Genomic DNA, 23740 nt, shown 5'->3' on the forward strand with positions numbered 1-23740 from the left:
TGGTTGCCTGTATTAGGCATCATCTAAGAAACCACTAGGGTTTCCCTGGTGGCTCAGTGGTAAAGAACCCACCTGCCATCGCAGGAGATGTAGGTTTGATCTCTGGGTCAGGAGGATCCCCTGGAGGAGGAAATGGCAACCCACTCCAGTATTCTGGCCAAGAAAATCCCACAGACAGAGGAGCCTGGTGGGCTACAGTCCACAGGGTCACAAGGGGTCAGACATGACTGAACCACAACAACACTTGTTTTCTTCTAAGTGTTCTCAAGGATTAGTTCTTACATTTAGGTCTTTGATCTTGTTGAGCTCATTTTTATATATGACGTGAGGTGGCAGGGGAGGGAAGTCCAACTTCATTTTTGCATGTGGATATCTAATGGTCCCAGTACCATCTGCTGAAGAGACTACTGTTTCCCCAGCCAAATGGTCTTGGCACTCTTGTTGAAAATCAACTGACCATATAAGTGAGCATTTATTTCTGAATTCTCAATTCTATTTCATTGTGTATATCTCTTGAGGTCAGTAGCATTATAGCTTTGTACTAAGTTGAAAAATTAGGAAATGGAAGTCCCCCACTTTGTTCTTTAAGACTGCCATAGCTATTTGAGGCCTCCTGCATTTCCAAATGAATTTGAAGGCCTACTAGTTCATTTCTGCAAAGCAGTCAGTCGGGATTGTGACAAGGACTGTGCTGAATCTTTAGACAGACCTGGAGATCAAGGTGTGAATTACTGCTACTTTAATAATGTCAACTCTTCTGATTCATGAACAAATGCTTTCTTCACAATTTTTTAGGTTTTCTTTCAGTAACAATTATGTTTTCTAATTTTCAGAGTGTAAGTTTTCTATTTCTTTGTTAAATATGTCACTAAGTATTTTATTCTTTTCTGATGCTCTTTTAAATGAAATTGTTTTAATTTCATTCTTGGTTTGTTCATTGCTACTGTACAGAAACACAACTGATTTCTGTATACCTATCTTGTATGCTGAAACTGTTGAATGAACTTGTTTATTGGTTTAACAGTTTTGTAGTGGATCTTTAGGTTTTTCTATATAAGAGATCATGTCATCTGTGACTAGAGACAGTTTTACTTCTTCTTTTTCTTTCTTTTTCTTGCCTAACTACCTAGCCAGAACTTCCAGTACAATGAACAGAAGTGGTAAGAGCAGATATCTTTGTCTTGTTCTAATCTTAGTGAGAGAAAAGTTATCAGTCTTTGGCCATAAAGTGTTATAATATTGGCTGTGGGTTTTCTTAGATGCCTTTTAACAGGTTGAGGATTTCTTTTCCATTCCCACTTGGAATGTTCTTATCTTAAGATGGATTTTGTCAAATGCCTTTTCTGCATCTACTGAAATAATCATGTAGTTTTCGTCCCTTTTCCATCAGTGTGGCATATTAAACTGACTTTCATATACTGAGTCAACCTTGCATACATTCCATTTAGTCATGTATATATACTTGATCAGGTATATAATCCTTTTTTGTTGCTGTATTTGGTTTGCTAGTATTTTTGTTGAGGTGTTTTGCATATACGTTTGTAAGTTACGTTAGTCTGTAATTTCCTTGTGATGTCTCTGGTTTTGTTATCAGGGTAATACAGTTTCACAGAATGAATTAAGAAATGTTCTTTCCTCTTCTACTTTATGGAAGTCTGTGATGTACAGGCATTACTTCTTCTTTAAATGGTTGGTAGAATTAACCAGTGAAGGCTTTTGAGCCAGGACTTGTTTTCGGGATAGTTTTTCATCACTAATTCAATCTCTTGTTATAGGTCTGTTCAGATTTTCTATTTCTTCTTGAGTCAGTTGCAGGAGTTTGTGTCTTTCTTATAATTTTTCCATTTCAGCTGGGTTATCTAATTTATTAGCATATAGTTGTTTATAGTATTCTCTTATAGTCCTTTTATCTTTGTAAGGTTGGTTATAATATATCTTCTTTCACTCCTGATTTTAGTAATTTGAATCTTGTCTCTTTTTTTTTGCTTGATCAGTGCAGCTAAAGATTTGTCAATTTTGCTGATATTTTCAAAGAATCAACTCTTGGTTTTGTGGATTTTCTCCGTTGTTTTTCTATTCTGTATTAATTTCCAATTCAATCCTATTATTTCTTTCCATCTGTCTGCTCTGGGAATGTGGTTTGCTCTTCTTTGTTCAATGACTTAAAGCAGAAAGTTAGGTTATTTTTTTGAAATATTATATGCAGGCATTTACAGCTATAAATTTCTAAGCATGCTTTAGTTGAAATTCAGTAAATTTTGGTATGTTGTGCCATCATTTTCATTTCATCTCATTCATCTCAAAGTATCTTCTAGTTTTCTTTGTGATTTTATCTTTGAACCATCAATTATTTAGAAGTGGATTGCTTAACTTCCACACATTTGTGAATTTCCCAAATTTCTTTCTACCATTAATTTCTAATGTCACTCCATCGTGATCGAAGTATATACGCTACAATTTTAATCCTTTTTGAAGTTTTCTGAATTTTTTTTAGGGCTTAGTGCATATATATATATATATATATATTTAGTCTAGGTGGCTTACTGTGTTGCTTAAGTCTTCTATTTCCTTGTTGATCTTCTATATAGTTACCCACTATTGAAACTGGGTTATTAAAGTTTCCAACTATTATGTTGAACTTATATTTCAAACTTATATTTCCTCTCTTCAAATCTGTTAGTTTTTGCTTTCTTTACTTATTTTTGGCTCTGTTGTTAGACACATATGTGATTTTAACTGCTAAATCTCGATAGATTTACTATAAAATCTACTTATAAATCTCTGATATCTTTTTTTTTGTTTTTAAAGTCTCTCTTATAGTACAGCCATTACAGTTTTTTATGGTTATCTTCTGCATGATACACTTCTATCATTTACTTTCAACCTATTTCTACCTTTGAGAAACTGTGTATCCTGTAGGATGCATATAATGGATCGTTTTAAAAAACCCAACATGGCAATCTGTTTTTTGAATGAATTGTTCAATCTATTCACATTTAATGTTATTAACTGACAAAATTGAATGTACTTCTGCCTTTTACTTTTTGTCTTGTTAAAGCTCACTTGTATTCCCCTAGTTCTTCGTTAACACTTATTGTATTAAGTAAATATTTTCTAGTGTAACAATGTAATTCCTTTAACTATATTTCTAAAGTTACTATGTCAGCATTCACTACAGGGCTTGCTTGCCATATACATCTTGACAGACTCTTTTTTAGATTTAAACTAACTCCAGGGCTAGTGCACTGGGACGACCCAGAGGGATGGTATGGGGAGGGAGGAGGGAGGAGGGTTCAGGATGGGGAACACATGTATACCTGTGGCGGATTCATTTTGATATTTGGCAAAACTAATACAATTTGTAAAGTTTAAAAATAAACTAACTCCAGGGCTCTCATAGGTCCCTTTCCTCCCTTTTTGTGCTATTATTATTATGCATACTACATCTACATATGCTGAAAACCAAACAATACAATGTACTATACAATACCTTGTTACACAACATTGTATAATTATTTCATAAAATTGTATGTCAATTAAAGAAGCTAAGAAAGGAGAATAAATATTTATAATTTTCTATAATGACCCTCTTTATTTACCATTTTGATTTTCTTCAGATTCCTGTCAATTCCTGGGTTACTATCTTGTAACAATTTCCTTATTCCAACACAACTTTGGTCCTACTCACTTTCTTTGATCTGTTATTGTCAAATATATTACTTTTCTATTTGTTATAGGTTCAACAATATAATTATAAACGCAGTTTTACACAACTGCTTTTGAAATTAGTTAAGGAAAAACATGCACTTATATTGTCTTTTATAATCATATATAATTACCTTTACTGATGCTGCATTTTTTTGGTGTGTGAATCTGAATTACTGGCTGAGGTCACTTGCTTTCAGCCAGTATTTCTCATAAGGGAGATCTGCTAGCAGCAAATTCCCTAAGTTCTTCTTTATCTAGGCAGTTTATCTAGGTGTTTATTTCACCTTCACTAAAAGAAAATTTTTTAATTGAAGCATAGTTCATTTACATTGTTGTGCCAATCTCTGCTATACAGCAAAGTGACTCAGTTAAACATGTACAGACATTCTTTTTAAAAATACTCCTTTCTATTATGGTTTATCACAGGATATTGAATACAGGTCCATGTGCTACATAGGACCTTTTTGTTTATTCACCCTGTATATAATGGTTTACATCTGTTAATCCCAAACCCCCAGTCCTTCCTCCCCCCAACGCTGGCAACCACGAGTCTGTTCTGAGTCTGTTCCTGTTTTGTAGATAGGTTCATTTGTGTCGTATTTTAGATTTCACATATTAAGTGATATCCTATGGTATTTGTCTTTCACCTTCTGCCTTACTGCACTCATATGATAATCTCTAGTTGCATCCATGTTGCTGCAAATGGCATTACTGGCTCCTGTTTATGACTGAGTAGTATTCCATTATGTGTACATACCACTCTTCTTTATCCATTAATATATGCTGATGGACATTTGGGTTATTTCCGTGTTTTTGTCTACTGTGAACAGGGGTGCGTGTACCCTGTTGAATTACAGTTTCATCTGGTTATATGCCTGGAACAGGACTGCTAGACCATACAGTGATTCTTAGTTTTCTGAGGAGCCTCCACCTTGTCTTCAACAGTGGTTGCACCAACTTGCATTCCTACCAACAGTGTAGGGGAGTTCCCTTTCCTTCAAACTTCTAAAGCATTTATTATTTATAGACTTTTTAATGATTGCCATTCTGACCAGTATGAAGTGGGACTCAATGAACTTTTGATTTGCATTTCCTTAATAATTAGTGATGTTGAGCATCTTTTCATGGGCCTACTGGCTATCTGTCATGTCTTCTTTGGAGAAATGTCTATTAAAGGCTTCTGCCCATTGTTTGATTGGGTTTTATTGTTACGGAGAAGGCAATGGCACCCCACTCCAGTACTCTTGCCTGGAAAATCCCATGGACGGAGAAGCCTGGTAGGTTGCAGTCCGTGGGGTCGCTGAGGGTTGGACACGACTGAGCAACTTCACTTTGTCTTCACTTTCATGCATTGGAGAAGGAAATGGCAACCCACTCCAGTGTTCTTGCTTGGAGAATGCCAGGGACGGGGAGCCTGGTGGGCTGCTGTCTCTGGGGTCGCACAGAGTCGGACAGGACTGAAGTGACTTAGTAGTAGTAGTATTGTTGGTAAATTGTACGAGCTGTTTGTATATTTTAGAGATTAAGCCCTTGTCTGTTGCATCATTTGCAAATATTTTCTCCCATTCCATAGGCTGTCTTTTCGTCGTTGTTGTTTTTTTATGGTTTCCTTTGCTATGCAAAATCTTATAAGTTCGATTAGGTCTCTTTTGTTTATTTTTGTTTTTATTTTTATTGCCTTGAGGGATTCACCTTCGTTTCTGAAAGAAGGTTTTACTGGATATAATCCTTGGCTGAGTTTTTTTTCCCAGCACTTTGAGTAGGTCATTTCACTCCCTTCTGGCTGCTATCATTTCTGATGATCTTATTGAGATAATCTTGGGCATGATGAGTCATTTCTTTCTTGCTATTTTAAGCTATTTACTTTGCTTAAATATTTTTCAGGATTTTCTCTGTCTTCCAGCATTTTCATTATGATGTGCCTGGGTATAATTCTTTTGAGTTTATTTACTTGTAGTTCTTTGAATTTCTTGGATGTGATGTGTATACATTGATCAAATTTGGGGAGTTTTCAGCAACTACTTCTTTGAATATTATTTTCTGTTCCTTTCTCTCAGTGAACTTTTCATTCCAGTTATTGTATTTTTCATCTCTGGAACTTCCTTTTGACTTTTTTTATCTGGTTAATAATATTCTCTATTTGATGACTCATTGAGCTTCTTGAGCATAGTTACCTTTAGCTCTTTGACTATAATTATGATGTCTCTGTTAATTCTAACATCTGAGCTCTTCCACAGGCAATTTCTTTTGCCTGCTTTCTCCTATGTATGGGTCATATTTTCCTGTTTCTTTGGATGTCTCAATTTTTGTTAAACATCAGACATTTTGGGTAAATATTATAGCAACTCTTGAGGCTGATTCCCCTTCTTCCTTTCAGGGCATGTTGTTGTCTTCTTGTTTGTTCAGTGACCTGCCTAGCCACTTGTGGTAAAGTCTATTTCTCTGAGGACTGATTTGTTGTTTTCTTGTTTATTTGTTTAGTGACCTACCTAGCTACTTGGGGATAAAGTCTATTTCTCTGAGGACTGATTTGTTGTTTTCTTGTTTAGTGACCTGCCTAGCCATTTGTGGTCAAGTCTGCTTCTCTGAGGACTGATGAGCCCCTCTGCCAGCCTTGGGCATGTGTCCCTGGATGACAGTGTTTTAGCAGGGCTCTCTTTGTCTGGATCTTTCCCTCATCTCTCTGTTAAACTTTCTGCCTCATCTGATACGAAACTCAGCTGTCAGGCTCCACTAATTGCTAGCTGACCACTCTACTGTTTTTGACAAAGCCTTGAGGCATAAATTGCTCCAGAGTCTGATTCAATTAAATTCATGCAGGGGTAGTTTTTGAGACTGAGGTTTCTTGTGACCTCAGCTTTAAGCTCTTCTCAGCCACCTCTTTCCCTGGTTCTCTGGGGAACTAGCTGGCATATGGTTTGACTTTTACTTCTCAATTAAAAATAAGTCCTTTTATTTTCTTAAAAAATCTACATTGTTTCTGAGAATGACCTTGAGCTCAAACTTCCCAACATTCTGTTCTTACCTATTACCTCTCCGCCTGGCAAAATCTCAGTGCTACTACTCTGAGCAGGACTGATAGCCTCCACTGTCTTCTCAGCCTGCCTCTTTCTATGTGGTGGAACCTTTGTTCCACAAGTGAACTGGGGCAAGGTGATAAGGGCCACAGAATTCTTGGTCTACTGGGCAAGCTTCTGAGCTATGAATACGGTATGGAGGTAGGTGGAAGGAAGGAGCCCCTGGCATTACGCTAAGTAAAATAAGTCAGAGAAAGACAAATACTGTATAATATCAATTATATGTAGAATCTAAAAAAAGCTGAACTCAGAGAAACAGAGTGGTGGTTACTAGTGGTTAGGAGTTGGGAAAATGAGAAGTTATTGGTTAAAGAACACAAACTTTCAGTTATAAGATTAATAAATTCTGGGTGTCCAATAGAGAAGATGGTGATTATAGCTAATAATACCATTATCATATTCCTGAATGTTGCTAATACAGTAGATCTTAAATACTCTCACCAGAAAAAAAGAAATGTTAATTATCTGATGGGATAGAGGTGTCAGCTAAGGCTACAGTGGTAATCATTTTACAATACATAAATGTATGAAATCAACACATTGTGCAATGGGAAGGGAAAGGAAGGGAGAAGGAAAGGAACCTCTGCCCTCGTGGCTGTATTCATCAAGAATTCAGCCTCTTCCATTTGGAGCTAGAAGGAATGAGAGCCTGTCCCTCCCAGGGAGATTCTGTATCCTTATCTGGGAGCTGAGAGAGCCCTGTCTTTCTGGCCACACCTGCCTACAGTGGAACTTGCATCAAGTAGAAATTCCAGCATCACAAGCTCTCAAGGTTCCCAATCTTAGTAGATTTTTTCTGGAAGAAATGTTTCCCTACTCGCTGCATGCTCTGAGAACAATTTCCACAGACTTTATATGGATGTCTGTTGCTGCTGCTGTTGTGTATCCCAGGAATGAAACTCCTCCCTTCACTTTTATCTGCATGATTCCAGTGGGAATTCCTGTATTTGTACAATTTGACCCCAGAGTCAAATGCTTTGGGTTGAGTACCTCATCTAAAACAGAGCAGTTCACCGAGAAGTTGAAGCTGAGACTAGGAGTCCACACATTTCCAGGCGGCATACTCATCAGAATGGAGAACGGAGAAGACTAAAGAAATGTGTAGAAAGAAGCAGAGACAGAGAAAGATCCTCTGGGTTGCTAAGAATGTTCTGGTAATGGTTTTCCAGTTGGTCCTTTGGGTTCTGTAATAAAGGTCCTGTCCCTGAAATCAGGTCTGCTTTGAGGGAGCTCCAAGAAATTGTCATTTGCTATTAAAATCTGAACAATCATGATTCAGGACCGCCCTGAGGGAGATTCTTTTTTGAGTCAATTTCAACTTATTCTCCTTGGAAAAGAGGTCAAGAATGGCTCTAGGAACCCACAGGAACACTCTCCACCTCTCAGGAGACCTGCCCCGGGTACCTTGATTGTGCTCAGATTCTTCATTAGCCACTCGCATCAGGGCATCTAGCACCAAGGCATTGTCCAGCCACGTGTACCACTCCTCCAACTCCTGCAGGAAGCTGGCTGTGCCCGTTGATTCTGACACCTTTCTAGTTGCCAGCTTGCATAGCCGCTCGACAAAGCCAGGGATGCTGAGGAGGGCCGCTGCCGAGGAAAAACAAGAGAAGAAATGTGACCACAGAAACCAGTACTACAGCTCTCAACAGACAACCAGATCCTCACCTGCATGAGAGGAATGATTTTTTTTTTTAAGTGAAAATTCTGGGGTTTTTTCTTTTAAATTGGAATATAATTACTTTACAATGTTGTGTTAGTTTCTGCTGTACAACAACCTGAATCAGCTCTATGTATACATATATCCCCTCCCTTTTGAGCCTGCCTCCCACTCCCTGCATCCCACCTAGAGGAATGACTCTTAAGCTGACAGCAGTTAGAACTTCCTTTTAAAATGAAATGCCCACCCAAGGTAAAACAGTAATAAAGGTAGAGAAATAAGAGCAATTTTAGCAGGTGCAGGGAGTCAGGCTGTCTCATATCAATTGGTGGGAAGATAAATTGGAGTAACCTTTAAACCCTGTATTTCTCTCTGTCTTTGAGCTAGAGGTCCATTTCTGTGAATTCACCATGAAGAAATAATTAATTACAGATAGATAGATAGATAGATAGATATCTGTAGAGAGAGGTTCACTGGTGTTTCTATAACAGCGAAGTCACAGATGACTATATGTTCATTAACAGCATACTGATTAAATACAATATATCCATGCAGTGGAGCACAATACACAAATACTAAAAACAATGACACATATGTCTATATAGCAACTCTAAAGAGGTGTTTAATTTACTTCTTAAAGAAGTAAATTATTAAACAGTTTTGGCTTAAGCCCAATGTCTTTAAATTTTAAAGTTTTCTTCTTTAAAATATGCACATTATATATACACACACATGAAGAATGGAAGGATATATACCAAAGTACTTACTGTGGCTGTTCCTAAGTAGGAAAGGATACAAATACTTCTTTTAAAATTACTTAACTATCTGATTTTCCTATAACACACACACCAGGAAGAAAAAATGATAGTCCTTTTTTTTTTTTTAAGGTAAAGAAAGCAGCTTAACCACCCAATTCCTATTTCCACCAGTTCCATTGTACTCACCATGATGAGTAAGACAGAAATTCTGGTCAGCATAAACAGCATAATAAACTTTGAAGGCAGGGAATTCAGGTTCAAATCTTGGCTCCAAAAATTAACCCTCTTTAAAATAAAGCTAATGTCTGTGCCTATTTGCTTGTGGATATACTAAATCTTGGAAGGACAGAAAAGAGTGGTTGCCAAAGGCAAAGAGAATATGGCCATTGGGAAAAGTGTGAGGAGAAGTTTACAGTGAACACCTCTCTGAATTTGTAATTTTCTGAACCATGAAAATGTAACAGCTAATAAAAAATTAACAGATATTTCAAAATATCAAGATATTAATATTACTTTGGGAGAGTATAATATGGTATTAAGAGTTGTGTTTCAAGAATCACCATCTTATAGAAACACTGAAATATAGGCAGGTGAAATATTATAACGTCTGGGATCTGCTTCAAAATATCCAAAGTGAGGAAGAGAGGAGTAAAGGAAGGTAGAGACAAAGACAGGCCATCAGTTGATAACTGCTGAAGGCAGGTAATACGTAAACAGGGATCATTATACTGTTAGATACATGTCTCTACTTTTATATGTGTGAAGAGTCCCATAACAAAAAATTTTAAAATAAATCCTAGAATACAACTTTAAAGAAAGTTCTTTAAAAATAGAATAAATAAAAACAAAATAACTAGTTAGGAGGATTATGTCATATGAATTTAGTCCCAGCAGAAATTGGCAAATCATCTTAGCCCTCTTTCCATCCTCTACAAATTAGTGACTGACTATAAAATAATGTATGACTTCATTAACAAAGATGAAATAAAACTATATTTAAACTAACTTTTCCTCAAAAAGTTAAACATAGAATTATTATACCATGTGACTTAGCAATTCCATCCTAAGTATTCATTCTGTAAGATCTTACAGAAAAATCTGAATGAACTTTTAGGCCAACCCAACACATACCCAAAAGAAGTGAAAGTAGGTGCTCGAACAAATACATGTGTTCAGAGCAGCACTATTCACGGTAGTCAAAAGGTGTAACTAACCCAAATGTCCATCAATAGATACACATTTTGTAATGTGTATAAATTTTGTGTGTATTTAACAAAATTATAAATTTTGTTATATACACACAAAAAAGAATGAAAACAGAATGAAACATTGACATTTAACAGCACTGATGAACCTCAAAAACATCATGGTAAGTGAAAAAGGTATGAGATGTGATACAAAAGGTCACACATTTTAAAAATCCATTTATATGAAAAACCCAGAATAGGTGAATCCACAGACAGAAAGCAGATGATGGCCAGTGGCTGGGGGGAATAGAGCTTCCTGCCTGCCAATGCAGGAGACCCAGGAGATGCAGGGGTCTGATTCCTGGGTCTGGAAGATCCCTTGGAGGAAGGCAATGACAACCCACTCCAGTAGTCTTGCCTGGAGAATCCCATGGACAGAGAAGCCTGGCGGGGTCGCAAAGAGCTGGACACAACTAAGGCCGCTTAGCACGGGCTGCGGGGAGAGGGGCTGGGGAGTAACTGCTGAATGTGTTCAGGGTTTCCTGTTGGGATGAGGAAAATGGTTTGGAACTAGATGGAGGTGGTGGCCGCACAAACTGCAAAGGTACTATAAGTCACTGAACTAAGTGGTTGGTTTTTTAATGTGACTTTCACATCAAGTAACAAAAATATACTGGGATAGAATTTTTTGGTTTTGTGTTTACATTTGTTTCTTTTGAGATACCATTTCTTACTTATCAAGTTTGACAAATATCAAGAAATCTAAAATAGCCCTATACTGGGAAGGGTATACAGGGTGGGAAGATGAACTAGTAATTTCTATGGAAGGTAAATTTGTTAACATCTATCAACATTTAAAAGGCAAATATCCAGTACATTAAACTCTATACATAAAGATGTTATTTGTAGGAACAAAGACGAGGGAAACCAAATTTCCATCAACACTGGACTAATTAAATAAATTGCGGTACACCCATACAATGGCTATCCACTTGTAAAAAGGAATCAGGTAATTCTACATGTACTGGAATGGGATGCTTTGCAAGATAAAGTTATCTGAAAAGAGTCAGAGGCAGCATGGTGCTTATTTTACATCATCATCAGTACAACCAGAAAGGAGCCAGTCTTCTCTCATTCCCTCCTCCACCCCCGTGGCTGGGCATCTCTGGAGGGACAGATGAGAAACTGGTGATACGTCACCACTGGGAGGAGAACAAACTTTCTGCTGTATACCTGCTATTCATCTTGTAGTTTGTGAATAAAAAAAAAACACAACTGTAGATTTCCCCCCACAAAAAATAAAATAAATGATAAGTATGAATTCTAAAAATTTCTAATTTTGAAAAATTTCAAAAACATGGATTTTTAGTCACATTTTCTTTCTCCAGGTAAACAGCTCCAGTTTTCCTAACTGTTCCTCGGAGGGCAGTTCCTAAGACCTAGTCAACACACCCTGAACACTAAACACAGCCATTCAGATGTGACCTGCCCAGTATTTAGGATTCTGAGACTGATTCCCACCCGACAGGGTCCTGAGCTTTTGTTAGTCACTCATCTCTGATGAATGTTATGGATTCTCTGATGATGAAAGCTGATCAAAGTTATGGAGTCTCTTCTCAGAAAAAACTCACTGGCCTCACTTTACTCACCAACTTATGCACAATCTCAGGGGACTGGCAACCCCAGCATTGTACAATCTGTACTTCTCACAGCTTTACCAGTAGCTACCACACACACTGTTGGCTAATGTTAAACCAGCTGAAAATTAAAACATCCACAACTTCCAATAATTTCTGCAAAAGCAGACCTTGTCTCTCTTATTTGTTAAAACATCAGTATTTCCAAAATATTCCTGTAAATTTTTCTGCTGCAGTTGAGGCCCTGCTTTCCAGATCTCTGAGAGGATTCTGAATTCCATTCTAGCTCACATGTTGTGTAAATCAGCCCCTCTCATCTCTGTGTCACCTATAAATTGATAATTGCCAGGCCTGAGGCTTTATTTGCATCTCTGACTAAAATTTGAAAGACCTTTTCCCCACAGATGGATCCATTTGTTTCCATCTGAATCGACAGAAGAAATAATTGGTAGTTTCTGAGCAGCCTATAAAGTGCTCTAACATTTTTATTAACTGAGGGGCAGGAAGATAGATAAATCATCATTTTGCTGGTCAAGAAAACTATTTCACAGCCGCAGTTTATTAGAAACAAAACAAAAACTTTTTGGCAACATCCTACACACTTTAGCCTTCCACACTATAATGGAATGAACTGTGTCCCCCCACAAATTGTTACGTTGAAGGTCTAATCCACAACATGACTGTATCTGGAGACAGAGTCTTTAGGGAGGTAATTAAATGAGATCATAAAATGAGGTCCTAATCTGACAGCAATGGTATCCTTATTTAAGAGGATGAGACACCAGAGCTCTCTGTGCATGTGCAGAGAGAAGGTCACACTGAGGCCACAGTGAGAAGGCGGCCATCTGCAAGTCAGGAAGAGAGGCCTCACCAAAACCACTGCCGATGGCACTTGCATCTTGGACCTGTATCATCCAAAACTGTGAGAAACTAATTTCTGTTGTTTAAGCCACTCAGTCTATGCTATCCTGTTATGGTAGCCAAAGCTGACTACTATGTATACCTCTATTTCCTTAAACAACTGAAAACAGAGCTACCAGTCAGATCCTGCAATCCCACTCCTGGGCATATATCTGGTGGTTTAGTCACTAAGTCATGTCTGACTCTTGCTACCTGACAGACTGTAGCCTTCCAGGCTCCTCTGTCCATGGGATTCTTCAGGCAATAATACTGGAAAGGGTTGCCATTTTCTTCTCCAGGGTATCTTCCCAACCCAGGAATCAAACCCGGGTCTCCTGCCCTGCAGGCAGATTCTTTACCAACTGAGCTACAAGGGAAGCCCTGCATGTACCTGGAGAATACCATCATTCAAAAAGATACATACACCAGAACATTCATTGCAGCACTATTTATAATAGCCAGAACATGGAAGCAACCCAAATGTCCACTGATGGATGAATGGATAAAGATGTGGTACATATACACAATGAAGTATTACTCAGCCATAAAAAATGAAATAATGCCTCTTGCAGCAACACGGACCTACAGATTGTTATACTGAGTGAAGTAAGCCAGAGAAAGATAAACACCATATAATACCCCTTATATGTGGAATCTAAAAGTAAAAAAAAAAGGTACAAATAAACTTATTTACAAAACAGAAATAGAGTCATATATGGAGAAAACAAACTTACAGCTACTAAGGGGGAAGCGGGGGAGGGATAAACTGGAAGACTGGAATTGACATACACACACTACTATATATAAAATAGATAACTAGTAAGAAACTTCTGTATAGCACAGGGAACTCCACTCAGTATTCTGTGATGACCTATATGGGAAAAGAATGTCTTAAAAAAGTGGATGTATGTATATGCATAACTGATTCATTTTGCTGTACAGCAGAAACTAACACACTGTATATCAACTATACTTCAATAAAAAAAGAGACTGCTGAAATGACAAAGGATTTAAGAATATTACATAAACTTAGTTGATAAAGCAACAGCAGGGTTTGAGAAGATTGACTCCAATTTTTTTTTTTTTTCTGATTGACTCCAATTTTGAAGTAAGTTCTACTATGAGTAAAATCCCAACAAACAGCATTGCCTGCTACAGAGAAATCATTCATGAAAGAGTCAATCCATGTAGCAAACTGCAGTCTTATTTTAAGAAACTGCCACAGCTACCCAAGCTTCAGCAACCACCACTCTGATCAGTTAGCAGCCATCAACACTGAGGCAAAGAGATTATAACTCTGAAGGCTCAGATAATGGCTAGCACTTTAGGCAATATTTTTAATTAAAGTATGTACTTTTTTTTAGATATAGTGCTCTTATTACACACTGAATAGACTAAGTAGAGTGTAAACATAACCTTTATATGCACTGGGAAACCAAAGAGTTTGTGTGACTCTACTGCAGTATTTCTCACAGTGCTGCAGATACTGGAACCGAACTTCCAGTCTCTCTAATGTATGACTGTATATATCTTTCTCTGTGTGTGTGTGTGTGTACATACACAAGTGCTAAGTCGCTTCAGGCGTATCTGACTCTTCACATCCCCATGGACTGTAGCTCACCAGGCTCCTCTGTCCATGGGGATTCTCCAGGCAAGAATACTGGAGTGGGCTGCCATGCCCTCCTCCAGGGGATCTTCCCTGTACAGAGAAACATACACACACATATATACACACACACATAGCATATAGCATCAGTCAGTATCAGTTCAGTAGCTCAGTCATGTCCGACTCTTTGCGACCCCATGGACCTGTAGCATGCCAGGCTTCCCTGTCCATCATCAACTCCCAGAGCTTGCTCAAACTCATGTCCATCGAGTCAGTGGTGCCATCCAACCATCTCATCCTCTGTCATCCCCTTCTCCTCCTGCCTTCAGTCTTTCCCAGCACCAGGGTCTTTTCCAATGAGTCAGTTCTTTGCATCAGGTGGCCAAAGTACTGGAGTTTCAGCTTTAGCATCAGTCCTTCCAATGAATATTCAGGACTGATTTCCTTTAGGATGGACAGTCCAAGAGAGTCTCAAGAGTCTTCACCAACACCACAGTCCAAAAGCATCAATTCTTCGGTGCTCAGCTTTCTTTATACTCCAACTCTCACATGCATACATGACTACTGGAAAAACCATAGCTTTGACTAGACTGACCTTTGTCAGCAAAGTAATGACCAAAGATTTTTTGCATATAGCATAAAGACCCAGAAAAAGTGTAGTGGAACAAAAGACATATGTACTTTTAATTCTGATAAATACTGGTGCTTCACTTTTTTGAAATTCTGTAACTATTAAAAAATCTGATGGCTATGGACTTGGTCCCCCAAAATAATGAACAGATACACACAAATTTTACACACTCTAAGTGACCCCAAGGAGCCCTCACATGGAGTCAAATCTCTAGAAATACTGAAAGAAAAGATTTAGGAAGGGATCTCAGTGCTACAGTGTCAAAATTCTGACAACTTAGAGAGTTTACCTTGGTTAATTTCAGCTGCAGAAGGCCCCAAGCTCAAGCTCTTCTTTTGCTGAGCATTTTTGGCAAGAAGTGTATGCTTGTCATCATTCCCTGTATCCATCTCTGAAATGGTGACAGCCAGAATCCGGCAGAAATTAGCAAGCTGTTGCTGATCAAAATTGGATACTAAGGAACTCAGATTGGGGACTTCATCTAGTCGGATCATTTCCTACAAAAGACACAAACAAAACAATTCCCATGCTCAGTTCATTTGAGACTGAATGTGCCGCTCTACTGCATTCCCCTGAGAATGGAGCTTGGTATTTAGACCACTTAGGTTCAAATCCCAGCTCTGCAATTTGCAGCTGTGCAACCTTAAGTAAGTCATGGAATTTAAATCTTTGTTTTCTCATTTGTTAAACAGAACTAATCTACCTAGCAGTCTTGGTTTGAGGATTAAACCCTTTGAGCGCCACTATTTGTATTCTCTACCTTTGCTCATATGTCCCATTTTGGCTTAAAAAAAAAAAAGTCTACCATTCAAGTTTTATGAATGAGAAATTGCCACAGATGTTCTCTTTTTAAGGCATAAAATATTTTAAACATAGGTGAACGCCCCTGTGTGTCCCTATCCAGTAGCCTTCACTTCTTTCCCCTCAGAGGTAACCATTACTCTGAACTCTATTATTTCTACACGTTCACACTTACAAATATTTCCACAAAAATACATGTTATTGTTCACAACCTACTATGTTTAAAATAAAGATATAACGTATAGCACAGGGAATGCAGCTAGTATTTTATAACTTTAAATGGAGTATAACCTAGGGACTTTCCTGGTGGTCCAGTGGTTAAAAATCCTCCCTGGTCAGGGAACTAAGATCCCACATGCCTAAGAGCCACCAAGTCTGCATGCCGCCAACTATCAAGCCTGCACACCACACTAGAGTCCATGTGCCACAACAAAAGATCCCACGTGCCAAAACTAAGACCGGATGCAGCCAAATAAATTCTTAAAATAAATTTTAACAGAGCATAATTTTTTAAAATTTTGAATCACTAAGCTGTATACCTGAAATTAATATAATTATACCTCAATAAACAAAAATATACAGTTTTGTTCTGCATCCAGTGTGATTGACATATTATACCCTATTTTTCACAGTCAACACTGTAATTTAACTTTATTGATACAAATAAGTCTGCTTTATTCATTTCTCACTGTTTTACCCTATGATTTATTCAATCTTTCTCCTTTTACAATATGTGTGTGTTAAGGTGGACTACAACTTTTCACTATTAAACAAATTAGCAATGAACATTCCCAAAGGCGTCTCCTTGTGTACCTGCCTATGTAACCAATTATCGAGAGTAAATGACAGCAGACATTCTCCCCTTTTCCTGTAATAGAAGTATTCCCAAAGTTCCAGGTTCAGTTGGATGTCTGCTGTAAATTTTAACAGATAGTCAGTATCACCTTAAGGAATTTTCTTTCTATTCCTAGCTTTTATCATGAGTGAGTACTGAGTTTAATGAAATGCTTTTTGTTATCTGGTTATATTCTCATTTCCTTTCTTAAGAGCCACAAATGTTGCACATACATCACATGAGTTTCTCTCCTTGAAGCATCCTGACATTCCTCAGATAACACCTGCTACCCCTCATCCCATAAATTTACTCAACTTTCACTGGATTGGGTATTTCTCTATCACTGCACATATCACACGAAGTTTTCTATTCCTGCATCTAATTTCCCAAATAAACTGACACTGTCTTGAGGGCAAGGTGTGTCTTACCTTCTCTCCAGGGCTTCAGTGCATAGAACCTGGTAGTGAGGGTCTCAATAAACATGTCATGAACAAATAGATGATTCCTAGAAGCCCTCCTGAATCCTACTCCCACTTCTGGTTGTCTGTGGAGGGGTATTTGAGAACAATTTCTTCCACCTTTGCTTCTCAGTAACAATAGTAACAATAAATGTTGGCTATTGTTATTATTGAAAACTTTCAGCTCATCAGTTCCTCTAGCCCTGGCTAACTTAGGGTGTGGGGTTACAACCCAGGCCCTCCCACTCTTCAGGTGCACTTGTTTGGGTTACATTTTAATTTTTATTTAATACTTGGTGTAATATATGCCACAAAGTAAAACAAAGTGAACAGCTATGTGCGCCTCTTCTATCACATTTCCCTGCCTCTCTACCAGAGGTAACCGCTATTCTGAATTTTATTACTGTTTTTTCATTGAAAAAAGTTTTGTATAATTTGAGTTTGCCTATTTTTGAGCTTTGTAAAAATGATATACTATAGACCATCTTCTTTGACTGACTTCTATCAATAATTTCTATGATTTGGCTATGTTGCTGCTTATAGCAACATTCATTGTATAATATCCCATTGTGGGAATAGAGGACATTTATCCATTTTCCTGTTGATGGATCAGAGAGACCAGATTTCAGGCTCTTAATCAATAATGCTTTAAACGTTCTTATGTGTTTCTTGATGCACAGGTGCAGAAGTTTTTCTGGGGCAGTGGCTTCCAAACCATCCTGACAATATTCAAGAGTAAAAAATAAATTTTCCATCACAACCTAGCAAATATACATTGGTGAATGCATAAATATGTGTATACACATGAAACAAAAACTGAGTTACCCTTACACAATACATTTTGATCTTTTCTATTAGCTGGTAGATCCACTGAATTGATTTCACACCCTTGTGGCTTCAATTTAGTGTTTTTATTTCTAAGAATCACTGTTCTGGGGACTTCACTAGTGGTCCAGTGGTTAAGAATCTGCCTGCCAATGTGAGGGATACAGGTTTGATCCCTGGTCCAGGAAGATTCCACATGCCATGGAGCAACTAAAAGCCTTTGTGCCACAACTACTGAGCCTGTGTTCTAGTGGCTGCGAGCATCACTACTGAGCCCACGTGCTGCAACTACTGAAGCCTGTGCACTGCAACTAGAGGGCAGCCCCTGCTCGCTGCAACAAGAGAAAGCCTGCACAGCAATGAAGACGTAGCATAGCCAAAAATAAATAAATAAAAGAATCACTGTCCTGGAATTGAGCTTCCCCACAAGCATGCCTGGGCACAGGTTACAGGTGACCTAGGCCACGATACTAGTGCCTCAGTCCTCAAGGAAATGCTTCCATAGGTGTGGGTCACAGGGAAGGCGCATATTCAACTAGAAAACAAAATAGGTTTACTCCACTGATACAAAAAGGTGTCCGCAGTAATACGTTTGCAGTGATGCACATTCTCATGGGAGTTAAGCATCTTCTATTTATGGATCATCTGTCTCTCTTCTGTAAAATGCTTGTTCCTATCACTGCCCATTTTTCTACTGGGCCAATTGTCTCTTCCCTGCTGATGCGTAAGAATTCACGATAAATTCTACTGTTGCTTTTGGTCTTTTTTGTTGTTTGTCTGGCCGTACCATGAGGCATGTGGGATCTTTGTTTCCTGACCAGGTATTGAACTCGTGCCCCCCGCAGTGGAAGCTCAGAGTCTCCAACCACTGGAGCGCCAGGGAATTCATGATAAACTCGGAACACCAATCTTTTGTTAGTTGAATGAGTTGCAAATATCTTTTCCCAGTTTGTGGCTTGTGTTCCCACTCTCTTTAAGGTGTCTATTCTTTCCAACTAACATCTAGCAAAACTCATCACCATTTTTGGCAACACAGAAAAGTATGAGAGGGGAGAGAGCACACAAGGGACAAGGAGGCAAAGTTATGAAGGAGCAATCCCAGAGTCTCATGCTGAGATTGTCAGGGAATTTGGAGTTTCCGCCTTGGAAGCCCCTTCTCACAAACGAACATACAATTATTGGAAAAATAACAAAGCCTTTTCATCAAAAGGAACAAAGGGTCTGTCTGGGACCTGCACACATCTCCAGTGTGTTCCTACAGACAATGGGTCACTTGTGCATCTTTGGCCTGGGCAATGACAAGCAGAGCCTGGGGAAAGTGCAGCAGGATGACAGAAGTGAAAGCGGGGATCTCCACAATGCACATGGTGCTCTTTTCACTGCAACAGCAACTCTAAGAGCAATGCTAACTCCCACCTCCTCAGTAGTAAAAGAAATCTGCCAACTGTAACTGACACAGACTGGGGGAAGAAAACCAGGTTCTAACAAGCATTATGCCAAAAATCTAATACAGTGCTTTTCTAACATGTCTACAGACCTCTGGAGAGGTCTGTGAGTGCTTGATGACAAGTTTTTAATTTAGTGCTTTCGATTACAGTTTGCCTTTTTTTTTTTTTTTTTAAGAAAAGCATATTCTGCATCATTTGAAAGTTCGTCTTAAGACCAAGTAGCAGGATTTCAGTGCTCATATTTGTTATTTCTTATGTTGGTGTCAATTAAAAGTAACTGCTGAAGAGTAATGAGAAAAAACACAGGTGAATGTAACAAGTGAAAGTCAAACATCACCATAAGAAAGCTTCACAACAGTTCAAATATAGAGAAGTGGTAGCAAAACAGAGTCCCTGCACAGCATACAGCAGAAGAGCTATGAGAAAAAGATCCTGCATCATAATAATTGAGGGACAATTTGATTTCAGCACAGTAACAATAGCTGACACATTAAATTCACGTCAATTTGTCCTTTTGAGTTTTATAATTAGTTTGATTTCAATCTGTCTTAAGTTTTATAGTCACTTAAGATCTGTTATAAGGAGCATAACCTAGTAAATATATTTAAGCAACACAAAAAAATAACTTTTTTGTGTTACTTAAATATATTTAAGTATTTTAAAACCTTAAGTATTTATATGTTTATATATAAATATTCTGTTAGCATATACTATATTATATATTTATAAATATATTTAAGTATTTATAAGGAATATAGCAAAAATTCTTCTTTAAAAGAGCTCTTGTATATCACTCATGTACAGCTGTCTGAGACATTCTGCTCCACCTGGTCACGCACCAGCCAGAGGACCCAGCTCACCTTTTTAACACCCAAAATATCTTCAATGAGGGTTGCTGTTTGTAAGAATGTCTTCTTACTCGTCATCAGTGTAAACAGGAAGATCACAAAGTCATTTTTTTCAGCCAAACGCTTTGTAACCCCTTCCGTCTATCAGGGGAGAAGAAAAGACAGAACAGGTTAAAATCACATAATAAAACATAAAGGGCAAAATATCCCCTCCAGACATGGAAAAGCAATTCCATGCTATACCAGGAATTGTAGCTGAGACCTTAAATTCCTACAACTATATATAAAACACTGTATGAATGCATTTTTTTTCTGGGGAGGAGTTTTTAAATAATATCCATCATAGGTTCTTAACCTAGTATCTGCCTAGTATTTAAATCAAGCGCTACAAACCAGCACCTAGTAAGACAAGTTTTATATGGCCAGCAGCACCTTTTAAATTTTGAATTTAAGAGACAGGACAATCTTACTCCAGGTTAGTCACAGGTTAGTCACTTGTGACTTGTGACTAAAGTTTGCCCACTCCAAAACAGGCAAACCTTTCTTGTTTTCTACCTGATCCTTGGAGGCACTGGTGTTTGCAACTTTGAAAGCCCTAGGTTTCCATCTAACCTGGATGTAAATCAGATCAGCACAGGTTGGACCACATCATCCTATCTTTATGTTTTTGTTTCTTCTTCTTTCTTCTGTTTCATTTTCTTTCTTTCCCATTCCTTTTCTTTTTTTCTTCCTTCTTTCCCTGTCTTTCCTTCCCCTTCCTTGCCCTTTATTAAAACTGAACTGTGTTCTACTGGAGTATCATTAACATTCAGTTCAGTTCAGTTCAGTCACTCTGTCGTGTCCGACTCTTTGCGACCCCAGGCAGCACGCCAGGCCTCCCTGTCCATCACCAACTCCCAGAGTTCACTCAGACTCACGTCCATCGAGTCAGTGATGCCATCCAGCCATCTCATCCTCTGTCGTCCCCTTCTCCTCCTGCCCCCAATCCCTCCCAGCATCAGAGTCTTTTCCAATGAGTCAACTCTTCACATGAAGTGGCCAAAGTACTGGAGTTTCAGCTTTAGCATCATTCCTTCCAAAGAAATCCCAGGGCTGATCTTCTTCAGAATGGACTGGGTGGATCTCCTTGCAGTCCAAGGGACTCTCAAGAGTCTTCTCCAACACCACAGTTCAAAAATTCTTTGGCACTCTTGTAGGACTGCCCCATAAGACTATTAACAGCATGGAAGCTGTGAATGATGGGGTCTTTACATCACACATGCATCATCTTTTCTTTAATAAGAACAATTTCTTACCGGCTTTAGTTATAATTGTGCACTACCTGAACAATTAGCTTATTTTTACCTTACGGGTCTGTCTGTGCCTACCTGTGCCACTAGCTGCATGTGGCTACTGAGGACTTGAAATGTGGCTAGTCTGAACTGAGATGTGCTGTAAGAGCAAAAAATACACTGGACTTTGACAGTTTAAAATAAAAAAAGAATGTATCATTAATAATTACTTATACTGATTACATGTTATCTCACTAAAAATTACTCATGTTGATTACACATTGGAATAGTATTCTTGACATACTCTGTATTAAATAAACTACAATGTTAAAATTAACTTCAACTATTTCTTCCTACTTCTTTTCTTACTTTCAAAAAAACTGGCTACGAGGACATTTAAAACAACCTAGTATGCTGGAGTGATAGGTTATTTCATCTGTTTTTGGAGTACTTTTATATTATACTCTAACATTCTTGAGAGACCAGTATAATACATTTTTATACTTTTTAAAATGTGGTACACAGAAGCAAACACAAAATATACATAGCCTAATCAGTGACTAAAAATGCAGATTAGGTGCAGGTTTATTACATAACTCTTTTTTTAAAAAAAAGAGAAAAAACAGGTCCGAATCTTCAGTTTTAAAATTCTACATGTCTTTTACAATACATTTGTTATTTAAATGACCTCTAAATGGTTAATGTACAATGAATACTTTTTTTCTGAAACTGAACCATGAATTCTGACCTCATCAGTATGATTATTCTAAACAGAATAAGAGAGTGTTGGGAAGGGCTGTGTGCTGCTGGGAGACCACCACCAGCACATGCCTTCTTGTAGAATCCAGGTGACCAATCTGTGCAAAATGCTTTTGAAGACTAATGATTATAGCTGATTTTAAAGTCAGTCAATGGAATTAGAGTTTCTTTTTGTTTTGAAACATCAAAGCGCATTTAAAAAAAAAATTAAACAATTTGCTTTCACAGTCTACAGAGGCAAACTCGGAATTATAAATATCTGCATGCAGTAACACTCCTTTTCAAATATTTTTGAAGAATTTATACATTTTATAAAGAATGTCTTAAAGGGTGTAAGTTTTCTGATACTGGTTTCACAAAAGGACAAATGCTGCTAACAATAACTAACAGTGAATATCTAAGTTCAAGCTAATGTATATGTAACAGGCAATTAAGGTGGCTAATCATAAGCCACAATGCACATTTTCCCTTTGAAAAAATGAACTAGTTTGATCCGCATTTCTAGAGTTACTTGGGTAGAAAAACAAAAACAAAAACCACTTTAATTCAGCTGAGAGTTTTGGTGAATTTATTGTTCCTAAAATGTAACCAGGTAAATAGTAAATGATATGTACCACTGAACTATATTATTATTTTAACTTTTCTATAAAAAGACGGTCTGCTGTGTTGGAAGGGATGAATAAGCACTGTTGAACAAATGAGAAAAATGTCACAGAATGTCTCAGTTTCTTCCATAAATTATACTTTCTTCTTCCATGACATAGGTTTCACTCTATAAAACTTTGTCCCCAAAGGAAATTTAAATCTGTTTTGTGCCCTTTTGGCCTGACAGTACTCCTTCTCCATCATTTTTCCAAGGACCCATGGTCTTTAAGATGCCCCGGAAGCCTGGACTGGGATGTGGGTCCACCGGTGGGCACGGTGGCTGGGAAGCTGGAGATTGGGGACTGGAGAGCAGTCCCCGGGCCAGGATCCCAGGACCACCACAGAAAGATGGCCCAAGGGAACAGGAGGGAGGAAATTTCTGGCAAGGAGTGCCCCCAGAGGAAAGCTGCACAGTCATGGAAGCAGGGCACCACTGCTGAGTCGCACACAAGGGTGCAACTCCTTTTAAATATTTTATTTCGACTGATCAGTAGACTAAGCTTGTTTTAGCCTTTTTTGGTGACAGTAGTCTTTGATGAATCCTTTTGAACTCTGAACTTACTGACAGTTTAGGCCCCTAAACTATTTTTCATTTGTATGTCCCTAAGACATACCTCCCTTGCTCAGGACCTTAGTTTTTATTTCCCGTATGTTTATAGTTATATCCAAAGCTTATCCCTTTTTAA

The 23740-nt window shown here is 38.1% G+C and overlaps 1 protein-coding gene across 3 annotated transcripts in view; it reads right to left on the bottom strand.

Moving 5' to 3' along the window:
* The window catches only part of TRPC4AP (transient receptor potential cation channel subfamily C member 4 associated protein), a 69650-nt gene that overhangs the window by 16689 nt on the left and 29221 nt on the right, over positions 1-23740 (bottom strand). For all 3 annotated transcript variants that reach the window (XM_061437369.1, XM_061437371.1, XM_061437370.1), the window contains exons 6-8: positions 20392-20520; positions 15454-15661; positions 8190-8375 (exon numbers count right to left, since the gene is read on the bottom strand). In XM_061437369.1, the coding sequence (XP_061293353.1) occupies positions 8190-8375; positions 15454-15661; positions 20392-20520 (523 nt within the window). The remainder of the gene's footprint in view (positions 1-8189; positions 8376-15453; positions 15662-20391; positions 20521-23740) is intronic.

Source organism: Bos javanicus, chromosome 13, assembly GCF_032452875.1.
Source record: "Bos javanicus breed banteng chromosome 13, ARS-OSU_banteng_1.0, whole genome shotgun sequence".
NCBI lineage: Eukaryota > Metazoa > Chordata > Mammalia > Artiodactyla > Bovidae > Bos > Bos javanicus.